The sequence below is a fragment of the Piliocolobus tephrosceles genome, chromosome 13, assembly GCF_002776525.5.
Source record: "Piliocolobus tephrosceles isolate RC106 chromosome 13, ASM277652v3, whole genome shotgun sequence".
NCBI classification, from domain to species: domain Eukaryota; kingdom Metazoa; phylum Chordata; class Mammalia; order Primates; family Cercopithecidae; genus Piliocolobus; species Piliocolobus tephrosceles.
Window position 1 is genome coordinate 56,401,644 of NC_045446.1, and position 16,524 is coordinate 56,418,167.

At 38.0% G+C, this 16,524-nt stretch overlaps 1 protein-coding gene across 1 annotated transcript in view; it reads left to right on the forward strand.

Moving 5' to 3' along the window:
• The window catches only part of STK33 (serine/threonine kinase 33), a 217,579-nt gene extending 204,086 nt beyond the window's left edge, over positions 1–13,493 (forward strand). Inside the window, 1 exon segment of the mRNA XM_026454003.1 lies at positions 12,658–13,493. Within this exon segment, the coding sequence (XP_026309788.1) occupies positions 12,658–12,858 (201 nt within the window). The 3' untranslated portion in view covers positions 12,859–13,493.
• Positions 13,494–16,524: the final 3,031 nt, after the last annotated feature.

Consider the following 16,524-nt stretch of genomic DNA (forward strand, 5'->3'; position numbering starts at 1 on the left):
AATTGTTTGTGGGTGCTAGAACTATACCAGTGGGTTGAAATTTCAAGAATACAGAGATGGTAAGAATATTGGTTGATATTTTAGGAATGTAGGTTTCATCAACAGGAAAAATTTTTCCATAGTCAGAATTCACCAGCAATGGAAAAAAGCTGGGCCATGGATAACAAACCTTCCACCTCCCCATCATTGGAAGTATTCAAGCAGACTCTGGAAGGCTACTTGTTATAAATGCCATAACAGGAATTCTTGCAAGGTGGGTAGAGCTTGTCCTCCCTTGATGTCCTCTAAGGAACTTTCCCATGCTTAGATTTGGGGATTTCTCAAAAGCCAGGGTAATCACACCTTTCAAAAAAATGTCAGAGCTCTTGGAAAACTAGCAGAGAGAGTAAGTGAGGATGTGTTAAAAACAAAAACAAAAGCAAAAGCACTTGAACTCAGCACCTTCCTCCTTCCCTAAATAATGGTCCCTTGGTTCCAAATGCCTTGGACATTATGGGAAAATGCAGTCTGCATCTCCTCTTTGTTAATATTTGGACTAAGATATCACACTACACTTGTTTCAGATTTGTTTTCAGATAGTTGGCACTTGGCAATGTCCTTTTGTTCATTTCCACCTTTGTTTGGTTATGGTATTCTGAGGACAGTAATGTTTTCGCATGTATATCTTGTTTCTCACATGCTGAGGACATCTAGATAATGTTTTGTGCTGTCGGTAATCCTCTGAATTCCCTAAGACAAAGTCTTTATCAGCTTTACTGGATAGACTCACAGGAGGACTTTCACTCCTGCAGTAGCATTTGCTCATCTTCCGATGAGACACTTGGCAGACCACTGCTTATTGCAGTAGTGTGCCTTTTAACATTAGGTCCTTAATGATTCCTGATAAATGCTATCATGCTTTCATTATTCATAAGCTCAGAAAGCAATTGGAGAGAAATGAACATCCATAATTAAAGTGTACCTTCCCATAACCATGGAGGAAGGGACTGGAATCTCTAGATGCAATACAAGTATATTTGCATTATGGAATTCTTGCTTTGTAATGGAGAAACCTCCTAATTGTAAAATTGTTTAACACAGTCTTGAATGAATTTGTTTAATGGAAATAGAAGATTTTTCAGGCTCACGCCTGTAATCCCAGCACTTTGGGAGGTCCAGATGGGTGGATCACCTAAGGTCAGTAGTTTGAGACCAGCCTGGACAACATGGCAAAACCCTGTCTCTACTAAAAATACAGAAATTAGCTGGGCATGGTGGCATTCACTTATAATCCCAACTACTCGGGAGGCTGAGGCAGGAGAATCGCTTGAACCCAGGAGGTGGAGGTTGCAGTGAGCCGAGATAATGCCGCTGCATTCCAGCCTGGGCGACGGAATGAGACTCCGTCTCAAAAAAAAAAAAAGAAAAAAAAAAAAAGAAAAGAAAAGAAAATAGATTTTTGTCATTATTTTCTTTTGTGGTAATTTTTCCTTGACTGAAAACCTAGTGTTACAGTATTGTAGGAGATAGTACTTGTAGCAGTTGCTTTATCTAGGCTAGAAAGTAGAAAGGTATGGTGGTTTAGAAACTTTGAAAAATTATTTTGAGAAATGATATGTGTTCATAAAACATTTTTTCAAAGACAAGAAATGTTGACATTTAAATAACATTGAAATTTAATACTTTGGTATGTTGATAATGTTTCTGTGAGGAAAAACTTAAGTTTTCATGATATTTTAGTGAGTGGGATAGAAATTTTCTTTTCCTGAAAGTTACATTTTAACTTTCTGAGTCCATGAGAACTGATTATCATATGAAAATGTGACGGTACTTGCACAATTGTGGCATACTTTCATATCCCAGTATTGAAGCATTGCAATATGGCATATGTGCCCAAGCACAGCCCTTAAAATATCATAATAGTTAAAAGTACAACTTCGGATCTAGGCTGCCTGGATTCAGATTCTGGCTTCACCACTTAGAAGCTTTATTGTGTTCAGCAAGCCTCTAGGCCTCCATTTTCTCATCTATAAAATAGGGATAATAATCTCACCAACTAAGGGCTAGATGAAATCATGCATGTAACACTCTTGGCACGTGGTAAGTACTTATTAATGTTAGCCATTAATACTTTCATTATTACTGAAAATGTATATAGAATATTACTAAAATTGCATATGTTTTCCTGGTTGTATCAAGGCTCCTTTGGGTATAACTGTGGGAGTAAACTAGTAAACAAACCAAGACATTTCATTTTCAAAAGTGGTAATGTGCTGCTTCTAACCTCAATTTGCTCTCTGAGTTTGGTGAGTTTCCTAGGGTACTGTGGTAGATTGGATTCTTGTTTCCAATTAATTATTCCTTTCCTATAAATAATTTGTACATGCATATTCTTTGCCATGTGACTTTGCAGTTCTCTCTGCTAGAACTGTTGAAGGCTATTTTCTCACCCTACTAATGTTGGTTTTGGCTGTTATTCTGGCTGATGGAATGTTAAAAGGGAGTAATGTAAGCAGAACCTTAGAAGTGTTTGCATGATTTAGCTTGCTCTCTTCTATTTCTGTCACCTGCCATGAGAAGAGCATGCCTGCAGAAAGCCACAGGTTCTGGAATTGTGGAGATCTGTGGAACAGATCTGAATTCAGTCTAATACCTGAAGTTTAGCCTAGCACAACCAAACTCTGCAATTAATTGAGAAAAATTAATACTTGCTGTTACAAGATACTGAGATTTTTGCAGTTGTTTGTTGTGTGGTTGTGCAGAAAAGAGTTAACATAGGTGGCCTAAACTGCTATCCTTCAAAAGACCTATTTATTTGCAAGGTTGACCCTTGGCTTATTTCTGGGAACTTAGCTAATTTTGTCTAAACTATTTGTGCAAACAATATGGTTTATGCTGAATACCTACTTTCCTTCTGGGAATCTGGGATTTGGGTAGGTGCTAGGCAGAGGCTGCCTATGTGACCATGGGTGCTGAGTCTCCAGTAGGCCTCCATAGTTGGCAAAATTTCACACATGCTGTCACAACTAATTGCAGGCGGAATTAAGCACATCCTCTGCAACTCCCCTGGGAGAAAACACTTGGAAGCTTGCTCATGGTTTCTCTTGGATTTAGCCTGAACTGCCTTTTCCTTTTGCTGGTTGGGCTTTGCATCCTTGCACTGTAATAAGTCATAGCCATGAGTACAAATATAAGTGTTAAGTCCTATGAGTCCTCCCAGTGACTTATCGAACCTGGAGGTGATTGTGGGGACCTCTCAAACATAGTTGAATAACTACTGCAATAGTAGACTAATACAGGTACAAATAACTAATTGTGCTAACATCTTGACCTGTTATTTGATCTAATGCTGCTTGCAATGCGAGTTGCTGGCCTGGATTCATAGGCTCCCATAAACAAGGCTTTTGTTCTAAAGGAATATTTTGTCCCTACTTCTACTCCCACGCAAGAGCTTTTTGTATAAGGCTTAGGTTTTACCACAGGCTTAACCAGATTCCCATTGTTGCAAAGATGTATTAGTGAATCCTTTAAATCACTTCCCTCTCTTCCCAACCCTGACTTTTGCTCAGCTCCCCTTAGGGCCTATAGCTGTTTGGCTATGCTATGCATATCCTTTCTCTATGGAGAACCAACCCATTGTGTTGGATTATAACAAGTATTGCTTCAATTCCAAATGTATTAATTTGGGCCCATTTATCTCTTACCCTACCTTTATGCTATAAGTGTTACATGTATTACATCTACATGATTATAAACCCCACAAAATAGTGATATAATTTTTGCTTTAAATTGTCATGTATGTTTTCAAGAAATTAAGAGGAAAAATTTCTTTTATTTATCCAGATAGTTATCATTTCTGATACTCTCCTTTTTTCTTAACTTTTGATCATTTTTTTGATGAAGTATCTGTGGAAATTTGAAATGTTCTTCGCTTATATGTATTGTGTCACTTTTCTCTGGATGCTTTCAAAGTCATCTCTTTATCTTTGATTTTCAGCAGTTTAACAATGCTATTGCTAAGCATGTTCTTCTTCACATTTATCCTGCTTGGGGTTTGCTGAGCTCCATGAATCTGTAAATTTGTACCTTTAGCCACATTTTGGAAGTTTTGTCATTATCTTTTCCTTTTTTTTCTGAGACTCCAATTACTCATATATTAGACAGTTTGATATCATTCTATAGATTCCTGAGGCAGTATCCATTTTTTAATCTTTTTTTCTATTCTTTACATTGGATGCTTTCTGTTGATCTATCTTCAGGCTTACTGGCTCTTAATGACTTAATGCCAATACATTGAGAAGTTTATATGAAATGGTCAAATTTCTTTTAAAAGTACAAAAACAGTTACACAAAAATAGAAAATCTGAATTATTTTGTATTTATTTTTAAAATCATATCTGTAATAAAGAACTTTCCTAAAAAGAAAACTTTATTCCCAAATGATTTCACTGTCTAATTCTTCTAAATATTTAAAGAAGAAATAAGAAAACTTACACACAAACTCTTGAGAATATTTCTCAACTCATTTGTAAGGCATGTTTGCCTTAAAAATAACAATACCTAAAAATGACAAGGATGTTACAAGAAAATTGTTAGCCAATATCTCTCATAAATTATAGTCATAAAAATTTCAAACGATATTAGCAAACTGAATCTAGAAATATATAAAAGAATAGCATATCATAATTAAGTGTTTGCAGTATATTCCAGGAGTGCAGGTTTGGATTAACATCCAAAAATCAACCAACATAATTCACTATATATAGATAAGGGAAAAAGCTATATCATCATCTCAATGATTTTGGGAAAAGCATTTGATAAAATTCAACACTAAAACATGAGAAAATCCTCAGCAGACTAGGAATAAAAGGGAACTTCTTTTACATAATGAGAGATTTTACAAAAAAATCCAAGCAATTAGTATCATTCTTAATGGCAAAATATTGAGTGTTTTCATGCTAAAATTAGGGGAAAGGCAAGGATGTTCTCTCTCACTAGTTTTCTTTAATATTGTACAAAAGGTTCTAGCTGATGCAGCAAGGCAATTAAAAGAAATAAAATTATATATGTTGTAAAGGAAGAATAAAACTGTCTGTACTTGCAGATGACATGTTTATATACATAGAAAATCCCAAGGAATCTACAAAAAGTGAATTAAAGAGGTTGCTGGGTGCAAGAGCTGTATATAAAAATTGTATTGTTATATATTAGCAATGAACAATTGGGAAATAAAATTTTAAAATACTAATTGCCACAACACATAAAACACTTAGTGAAAAATCTAACAAAATATATGCAAAATATTTATACCAAAACCATGAAATGTTGTTGAGCAAAATTGAAAAAGACTGAAATAGATGGAGAGATATACCATGTTTATGGTTTAGAATATTTGGTACTATTAAGATGTCAGTTCTCCCCAAATTAACTTACACATTTAAACCAATCCCAGTTGAAATCTAGAACACTTGCTTTTTTGTTATAAATTGACGAGATGATTCTAAAATTTATTTGGAGATACATAAAACCTGAAACAGACAAAATAACCTAAAAAGAACAAAGTTGCAAGACTTACATGACTTGATTTAAACATTTACTACATAGATACAGTAATTAATGCAATGTGGTATTGATGTAAGGATAGAAGAAAATTGGGAGTCTAGAAATAGACCCATGTTTATACAGTCAGTTGATTTTTGACAGAGATTTCAAAGCAATTCAAAGGGGTAAATGACAGTCTTTTTAATAAATAATGCTAGAACAATAGTAGATATATGTGAGGAAAAATGAAATTTGACCCCCTAGCTAAAACTGTACACAAAAATTAATTTGAGAAGGGTAGAACTAAAACTAAAAGCAAAACTATAAAGCTTCTAGGATAAAACATAAGGGACTATCTTCCATCCAGCAGATAATCAAAGATTCTTAGAACACAGACACAGAAAGCACTTTTAAAAACTGGTAAAATGGTTCCTAAAAATAAAACACATTTGCTCATCAAAAGCGTGTTAAAAAAATAAGCAAGCCACAGACAGGGAGAAAATATTTGCAATAAATATATATGAGAGAGGACTTGTATGCAGAATATATAAACAACTCCTATACGCAATAAGGCAATTCATGTTTTAAAATAGTCAGTAGACTTGAACAGACACTTCACATAGGAAGATATACAAGTAGTAAATAAGCATAGGAAAAGATGCTAAACATCATTAGTCATCAGGAAAATGGAAATTAAGACCACCGCAGGCTATCACTACATACTTTCTAGAATGGCCAAAATTTAAAACTAACAAGTCGAGATATTGGCAAGGATATGGAACAACTGGAATTTCCCCACCTTGCTGGTGGGAATACAAAATGGTACTATTCTTTCAGAATATAGTTTGGCATTTACTTTTTGTGTGTGTGTGTGTGTGATGGAGTCTTGCTCTGTCGCCCAGGCTGGAGTGCAGTGGCGCAATCTCGGCTCACGGCAACCTCCACCTCCTGGGTTCAAGCAGTTCTCCTGCCTCAACCTCCTGAGTAGCTGGGACTATAGGCGTGCCACAACACCCGGCTAATTTTTTGTATTTTTAGTAAAGATGGAGTTTCACCATGTTAGTCAGGACGGTCTTAATCTCCTGACCTCGTGACCCGCCCACCTTGGCCTCCCAAAGTGCTGGGATTATAGGCATGAGCGACTGTGCCCGGCTGGCATTTACTTTTAAGGTTAAGCATTCACTTACCATTTATCCAGCAATCCCAAGTTCACAAAAAGATTTGTAGTGTATGTTTGTAGCAGCTCTGTATATAAGCTGCCCCAAACTGGAAACAACTGAAATATCCATTAACAGAAGAATGAGTAAACAAATTGTGGTATATCCATACAATGGAGTACTACTTGGCAAGAAAAAAGAAATGAGTTACTATTACATGGATGAATCTCAAAAACCTACCTTTCAATGGCATGAGAATATACAAATATCTGAATAAAAATTCAATTAAAACTGTTAAGCAGAAGAACTCAGATACAAGAGTACATAATGCATTCTTTTTCATGTATATGAAGTTTAGAAAAGGCAAAACTAATTTATGTTGAAAAAAGCAGAATAGTTGTGGCTCCCAGGAGAAGGTTGACTGGGTTGTGGCAAGAGAGAACTTTCTTGGTAATTGTTCTATTTCTTGACTGTGGTGTTGGATATACAGGCCTATGTGTTTGTCAAAACTCATCAAACTGTACACTTCAGATATGTTATTCTACTGTATATAGATTATACCTCAGTTACAAAGAAAAGAAACATATTTTTTTTTTGTAATTTGCAAGTTAGATTTCATTTCTGTTGACTCCACACAAGACCCAGATCTTTATGCAAGTAACCTTAGAAGTCTATATATTTGGAAGTCAATTTTTCTTCTCCCTTAGCTTTTCTTTCCTTTCCTTCTTCTGAAAACCATAGGGATGTGAGAGAACGTCGGTAGCCATTACACACAAAACTGTAGCAGAAAACTTGTATCAGAATTTTGTCATTTGGACCTTGTACAGGCCTATAATTTGAATGTGTGACTCTAGAAATTGTTGCTATGGTGATAAACCACTTTACTTAAATAGCATGTATTTTACTCAAAATTCAGAGAAATGCTAACAGTTTCTAGTAATCATGCACTAGTATTAACTGGCAGGGATATGCCTAGAGCTTACAGCTTTTGCATCCATTATCACCAGACAAGTTCATCAGGTTAAAGCCATGCCAGTGAATAATGAAATATGTATAGTTAGTCCAATTTTCTTGTTACATATCTCCCCTTGCACACATGGAGCCCCCTTTTCAAGATTAATAATATGAGCTAGAGAAATTAGGCCAAGGGTACTGAATTACAAAAAGGTGAAACGGAAGGAAAGCTTGTAAGGTCATCTTTTCCATCATTCTGCCTTGAATAGAACTGACTGTTCTTCAACTGTCCCAAATGGTAAGAATTTGCCAGAGATGAAGAACAATTGAAATGCTGCTTGAGGCAGCCCTTGATGTAACCGTCCTGACGGACTGCAGCACTCAGAGATGCTGTCCACCTCCACAGTGCTGAAATATGCCTCCTCCTTCATTTTATAGATTTTGATTATATATAGCCTCTTATTCTTTATCTTTTAGATTGAAGAGCACTCTTAAAAAGAAACCTTCATTCCTTAATCATATTAGTAGCCTGTCTGTAAACATTCTCTGGTCCCTTTATACCTGTTCAAGCTGGTTGCAGTGTTTCAGGTACGAATTCATCATGATTTTATATAAGGATAGAAATTTTTTTCTTTGATTTCTAAAATGCTTTCTGATGATAGCTAGGTTTTTCTGACCAGTGTGCCATGGTACATTAGACCAGTATCTTCAAAGAACAGCCTATGGTGACTTTTAGGTCTTCTCTTGGATTGGTAAATATATGCCCAACAGTCTCATAATGATCATTTAGAATCTTTCCCCTAAGAACTAAGTATTGAAATTCCTCTGTTATGTTTCTCCCCCTTTGTACAATCTTATGGGAGCTCATCATCTTCTATTTGCTTTTCCTGACCTGGAAGATCTTATAGCCTTGGCAATTTCATTTTTCATTTCTCTGTTCTATTACTTACAAAACTATAAAATTGCATCAGTGACAGCATAGATCCCTGAGGAATCCCACCAGCTATAAGAGAAGAAAAGGAGAAATGCAAAACTTAGATAACCTATAACCCAACAAAATAAATTACTGAAAAATTAAGATTTGTTCATGTTTCTAGATAAAGCTTGGAAGCTGGAATTTGCCTTGCCCACTCCAGGAACTAAGAGGCTTGGCTCTTTGTGAAGAAAACTATGGCCTGGCCTGGAGGTCACCATGGTGGCCATTCTGCATTCATGTTCCGTTAGCATCAGAGGAATGGTTTCAATGAAGGATATTTGAGGGGAGTCTCAGACTCTTTTAGAAAAACTATTAGGATACTGCTTCCTAAACAATGGCATCCTAAACTTCATGCAACTGGAATTTAGTAAAGAGAAATGGTAAAGCACATATACACATACAGTATTTTATAAGACAAACCCATACACACAGAAGCATAAACATTTGCATATTGAGATCATCCTGGCCAACATAGTGAAACCCTGCCTCTACTAAAAATACAAAAATTAGCTGGGCATGGTGGCGCGTGCCTGTGATCCCAGCTATTGGGAGACTGAGGTAGGAGAATCACTTGAACCCGGGAGGCGGAGGTTGCAGTGAGCCGAGATTGCATCATTGCCCTCCAGCTTGGGCGACAAGAGCAAAACTCCATCTCAAAAAAATATATATATATTTGCATAAAGGCAAGTAGATTTGAATTGATGTTACCAGGGAGCAAAGGAGCAAATACTGTGATTTGTTTCAGTGCAGCCAGCATTAAGCTGATTTTGGAGCTCAATTAAAATATGGATGACTGTATTAGTTTTAACATGTATTAAAACCAAATTGACAAATAAGAAAACAGGCACTCTTATATGCTACTGGTAAGATTATACATCAGTACAACTGCAGTGGAAGGCAACATGATGATATCTTTCAAAATTACAAATCCTTATACCATTTATCTGAAGAATTTCTCTTCTAAAATATATATCCTGTGGAAAAACTTACGAATGTGCAAAATGTCATGTGCAAAATGTGCTTGCAAAAGATTGGAAACAAACCTGAGTGTTCATTGTAAAGGGAGTGGTTAAATAAATTATGGTACTTCTAAACAAGAGAATATTGCATAGCCAAAAAAAAGAATGAGGACTTTTTCTTTCTATGAATTGACATGGAATGATCTTCACGATAATCATTAGTTGAAAAAAGTCAAGGTGTAAGAGTGTTTATAGTTGGCTACTATTTGTATGAAAGGTGGGAAGAAAGCATGTCAATAGATGAGTGTATTTGTCTGTTTTCATACTGCTAATAAAGACATACTAGATAATTTATAAAGAAAAAGAAGTTTAATGGACTCACAGTTCCACCTGGCTGGGGAGGCCTCACAATCATGGTGGAAGGCAAAGGGGGAGCAAAGATACGCTTTAGGTGGCAGCAGGCAAGAGAATGTGTGCAGGGGAACTGCCCTTTATAAAACCATCAGATCTCGTGAGGCTTATTCACTATCATGAGAACAGCACTGGAAAAACCTGCCCCTGTGATTCAATTACCTCCCACTGGGTCCCTCCCACAACACAAGATTATGGGAGCTACAATTCAAGATAAGACTTGGGTGGGGACACAGCCAAACCATATCAATGAATTAGATTGAACCATAGGAAATTGCTATTATTAGACTGTTTTTGACCTGCAACCAATGGAAATGACAGTGGAATGACAACCACATCCATTTGGTTCCACCTAATATTTGCTTGAAGATGCATAAAATCTCTGTGAAAGTGTATACTATAAATTGACAGTATTGGTTGTCTTTGGGGGGCAGAGCTCAGTTAACTATGGGGTAAGGAGGAGATTTTGAACATTGTGAATATTAAATCATGGGGATGTACTATCTGTTTAAGAAATAAATAACTAAATTTACAAAAAAATCAATGTGGCTGAGGAAAATCATTTTCTTACTACAAAATGAAACAGAAATATCATATTTCTACACCAAAGCAACTAAACATTGTTTAGTTTTCTTTTTCCTTCCACTTTGCCAGAAGACTTTAATAATGATCTTAAGATATTATATCCAAGAAGAAAATACCAGCATCTATAGAGTTTTTGGGAAAAAGAAAAAAATTCTCATCAATAATTCTGTTCACAGAGACTGTTTCTGAGTATTTCTTCCTGGTGACTGCAACTCCTGAAACTACTGTAATGACTCAACTACATTAACAAATGGAGCAGTGAAGAAGAATGGAACCATTAAGCCAGATATGAATATAAGTACATTAAAGGAAAATGAATCTTTATTCCTGCTCGATAGAATGTTAGTTGTAGTGGACATGTTGAAAACTACTTCCTCAACAACTTGGATGATAACTCAAAATCCAAGTAGAAATGTCAAAAGAGAGAAAGTTACACTTAGATTCGCCTTTTAATAGGATTTGTATGTAAAGGTAATTAAATTTTATGAATTGAAATTTTCAAGATAGGGTGTATATCTTTTAGGGACCAGCACTGTACTAAACAAAGCAACTTGTTCTCAGCCAGATGCTCTAACATCAGGGGTGTTGTATCCTCACCTTATCACTGAACATAAGGAGTTTTCAATAAAAATACAATCTATGTGAAGGAATACTAAAGAATTTTAAATATTTTCTACCTCTTAAAAGAATACACAGAAGCAACCCAGAGGTTTTCTTGGGGGAGAAAAAGAACTAAAGAAAGTGACCTTTTTACATTTCAAATTTTATACAAATTAAAATTTTAAGGTACAAAATGATTTTTAAGTATTACCTGCTCAAGAATTAGCATATGCTGGTTATAAAATCAGACACAAGTGATGTTCTGAAGAGGCACACTTTAAGGGCTTTCTTCGGTAAGCAAACATCAGGTAGATTTTCTTTCTTGAAATATAGATGCCAAAAGTCTTACAGGACCCAGACTTTTACTGCAGCCCTGGGAAGTCATGGATTGACTAGGCAAACATATATCAAGTGCTACTATTGGATAGAAAACGTCGTTACATCACAAGAACCTGAATGATCCAGGAAACACTGCATTTATTTTGTGTTACACACCATCTTATCACACTCTTTGAAAATTGTTAACCTGATTTTTAACCCAAGTGTGCTGTGACTTTCAGGTAACCAGAGTATTAAACTTGTGAGCTCTTTCCTCAATCATCCTGTGTAAACCAGAGCTTCCATCTCTCTACCCCAGTGGCTTGGCCCCTGTGTTGCTTTGTGGGTCTCCTGAGACAATCTCTACTCTTTTAGAACTCTATGCTCCAGCTTCACTTAATTAAAAGTGATCACTTTAAAAATGGGCCTAGGGTCAAAATGGACCCTGCTTCCCTCATGACAGCAGGATTCAAGACCACTTCTTCCTTTACTGTGGATTGAGGCAACCTGAGAAAATACAACTGCCTCTTAAAACCCCATCTGCTTGTTTTCTACTCTAAAACTCACATAATACTTTCATGGCCACACTTTCTCTTCATTCTCATGGTAACCTCTTGTGGCAAATGTGCAAATATTATTTGCCTCCACTTAAGGGCAAGGAACAGAGAGGCTCAAAGAGGTCCATAGTGGTGTGACTGGCATTAGAAACCAGTCTCTGGAATTAATGCGGGAAGATAGTGGGGATGTGAGTGTGGGCCTTATGTAGCACTTTATACCCAGGTTAGAAAGAAAAATTACGTTGTACTTGTCAGGGTATCCATACAAATGTCAGAGCTTGTGTAGAAATCTGTAAAGATGAAGTGAGTACAATTATGTCTAAGTGGACTTCCCTGCACAAATGTTACCAGTCATTTACTTACATTTTGGATAGCAGAGGTTTCCAAATTGAGCCTGCAGAGTTTGCTCCACACCAAACACTGAACAATTCAGTTTTCTTAAAGGTGCAAAAGGATCTTTTGGCATTTAATGATAATGTTACATTATGACTAGTTTGTACCCTATGTATCTAGAGAGTGCTCCCGCTTGCAAATCCTGAACAGCTTTGTAGTTCCTTGCATCTTTGAATTGATGTGCATTGCTTTGTGTCTGAAAATTAATCAAGACCTTCTATTTGCAGTCTACTGCTTATGAAAAGCAATTTCCTGCGACCAGTAAGGACAACTATGACACGTGCAGTTCAAGTTTCACATCTAACAAACTCCTTCCAGCTGAAATCAAGGGGGAAATGGAGAAAACCCCTGTGACTCCAAGCCAAGGAACAGCAACCAAGTATCCTGCTAAATCCAGGGCCCTGTCCAGAACCAAGAAGAAACTCTAAGGTTCCCTCCAGTACTGGACGGTACAAAAACAAAGCTGCTGTTGTTAGCACTTTGATGAGGGGGTAGGAGGGGAAGAGGACAGCCCTATGCTGAGCTTGTAGCTTTTTAGCTCCGCAGAGCCCCGCCATGTGTTTGTACCAGCTTAAAATTGAAGCTAGTTATCTCCAAAGCAGTGTAAGCTGTACGTGGCATTAAAGGACAGCCACCAGTAGGCTTGGCTGTGGGCTGCAGGGAAAATCAACTCAAGATGTACACGAAGGTTTTTTAGGGGGGCAGATACCCACAATTCAAGGTTGTGGGCACACTTGCTCATTTTTACTTCAAATTCTTATGTTTAGGCACAGCTATTTATAGGGGAAAACAAGAGGCCAAATATGGTAATGGAGATTCCAAATGATACGTGCACTTTGTACTAGAAGACTTTGTTAGAAAATTACTAATAAACTTGCCATAGGTATTACAGCAGAAGTGCTTCATTCACATGTGTTTGTGAGATTTTAGGTTGCTATAGATTGTTTAAGACAACTTGTTTTAAACATAGAAAGATAGGAGATTTTGTAACTGCTTGCCATTAACTTGCTGCTAAATTTTCAATGTATTGATTAAATCAATAAAAAACAGATGTTACTCAGCACATTAATTTTTATGTTAACAAGAGGTGACTATAATAAGGTCCTCTAAGCCTTTATGCAAATTATAAGTTTGGTCTACTGCTGCAATGGTAGGCACACATCTTTGGGGAAGATCATGAAGCAAGAAATAGGGGAACATACCTCATTTCTCTTCACATTATAGACATCTCCTTTCCACCTGGGTAACTAATTTTGCCAGTTGAAGTCAAACTGGGTGAATAGCTGCTTTCCTTTGCTTCCCAAGCAAATACTAAAGAAAGAATTTGTAATTGCTTTTACCTTCATAAAGATATAACCTAGTTCCATTCCAAACCCCCAAGGAATTGTCAGGTCTCCAAAATGGCCCACATCTGGCCAGCTGAACACATACTAGTTGCGTTTAAATCCACTTGGTAACTAAAAGTAGTACATGTGCTTCTTGCAATTAGTTTAGAAGACACTATTGTGATTCTGAATGAGTCAAAGATACCCACTGGCCTGTGTTGCCCCGCGTGGTTCTGCCAGTGTTTTCTTAGTACCTTCAGTGTGCTTCCCTTGGGGGAACCTGCAGGTCAAGGCATATCTGGTGGAAATTGTCTGTATTTTATTTTAAATTGGCATTAACATAGCTGCTTCAAGATCTTTCTCCCTTCTTGATGACTAGTTCCAGTCATATCGGAAGCCCATAAACCATATCCTGAGCTTTAAGCTTTCTCTCAGGGTTTAGTGAGCCAGTCTTTGAAGGGCATGTTCTGTCCACCTGAAGAGAATTCTGGCCTCATTAGCTAAGTGAAACCTTCCCTTCTCTAGTAGTAGCCTCAAAGGCAGATGTGTGTGCTTCAGTTCTGTCACCTCTGGCAGAGAAAAGCAGGGACCTAGTGCACGGTGGCTGCCTGTCTCCTTGCAGAAAAGCCTAACCAACATGGTGGCTTTGATTCTGCCTATTCTCTGGGCCTGAAAATGAAATATCCTCTATATTCAAAATACTTTCACTTTCACAGCGATACTCTTGGGATTAGAAGATCCTGTTGTCAAATAGAGTACTATCCACATTTCTCTTGGTCCTAAAAATGAGCGATTCTGCTCAGTAAACTTGAGCAAAGGTCCAGAATTAACCACTAACTAAAAGGTGAAGTCATTTTATAACACATTAGCGTGTCTTCACCTTTTCCCACCTCACACCAGGCAAGGCCAACCACCCAGCCTACCATATGATGCATTCTATTAACGCCCCTCCACTGAGACGTTCATTTGATTTGTAGGTGTCATTTTAATAGAAATTTAGCTCACTCTTTCTAGAGAGAATTTCCACATCATTTTCGTTACTTATTTGTATTTTTGTTACTTCACTGTGGAGAGCACACTTGGACCAGGCCATGTCTGAACTTTGTATTCCAAAGGATGTGCCTCTTTAAGGTCTGGGGATATATGGCCTTCCTTCCTCCATTTGCTTTCAGAACTGTGAAAAAATGGTGCTCTTCCATTTCAGATTGACTTTCAATGACTGATAGGCCAACCCAAAGGCCCCAATGACAAACACTGCGATACCTCCTGTGCTCCGTAGCGTGGGGAGCTGGGTTTGGGGGAGCTACGATCCAATGGGACATAGCCTGTCTAGGACAGCACAGAGCAGGTGTTATTTTCAAGGAATACAAATAGTGATCCACATTCCAACTTTAGTAACAGCTAAGACAGGCAAAATATGATAAAAAAGAGAAATGCAGGCGAGCTGGGAACAAATTCATTTGAGGAGAGTAGAGGATGATATCAGAGAAGGCCTTACATCAGAGAAGGAAGGAAAATGGGGATATGTGGAGCAAAATGAAAATAAATTATAATTCATAAAGAAGACAGGATGACAACACATGGTTCTGCCAAAGCTGGAAGCCGGAGCGAGAGGAGGGAAGCACTGCTCATAGAATATTTGGTTACTCTAGGCCAGTCTGAGGTAAAGTTAGCCCCCTCCCAGGGCCCGTACACAGGCAAACCTAGATAAAGGCACAGGTTGAGGAAACAAAGACCCAGGGAAACTGAAGCTGAGATTTTAAGAGTCGGCCACAAAATTGTCCTTTCATTTTGAGTAGGAATGTTGTGTGTTGCTGTGGGGGTTGGGTGGGGGGCAGCCAAAGAAAAATCAAAACATTTTGTGCTTGTCGCTGAAATACTTTGTTTAAATAATTCTATTTGACTCCAAAATGTAAGTTCCAGGTTAGACAGATCAAAAGCAACCAGTCTTGAAAATGAAGCTTTTTAAATTCCAACCCCGCTGTTGGAACAGAGAATAAAGGCTTTGTTTAAACATGCATTCCCAGCAGCAAGCAGAGCTTTGAAATTGGCTGGGGAAGTTGCGTCCTATAATGGCTGAGCTTGGCTAGAGACCAAGGAGCTGTGGCCTCTGGGAAATGGCCCTGGGCTGGATGTTTTCTATTTGCCCCTCCAGAACCACTCTGCCTGCTCTGCCCTCTCTACCCAGAGAGGCTGATCTTCAGGGACTGCGTTAACACACTCCCTGGGCTTCTGGATTCGTTGGGATTCTGTCAATGAAGACACCAAGGGGAGATGAGAGAAGGGGAGAGCCAGGTCCAGACGCTGACCCCCCAAGTGCCTCCCTGCTCTGGGCCGGGCTGCTGGGCATTCGCTGCCTTCTTTGGTGGGCGCAGCTCCTGCCCGGCAGCCCTCTTACTGTGTCCCCTGCCCTTGCAGGCCAAGACCAGCCTATTGCCCTGGCTACTATGTCTTCCTTTGTGGGTTTTCCTAAGCCCTCTCAGTGCCTTTATGAACAGTCTCTGGTAAACCCTCACCTTCCATATTTGAGTTTACCATCTGTCTTTGGCTGCAACCCAAGTGGTGTTGACCCTTTCCTTATCAGTGCTGCATTGTTCCTGAACCAGGGTAGTTTTTTCTCTGGCTGCCAGTCTTCTACCAAAGTACAGTAAAGGGCAAAAAAAAAAAAAAAGATAAACGAGCTCTTCTTGACAAAAAGAAATGACCTGGGTGGTCACTAGGGGTTAGGGGTGGGGCTGGCGGGGAGATGTTCCTGAGGTTGGGAGCTAG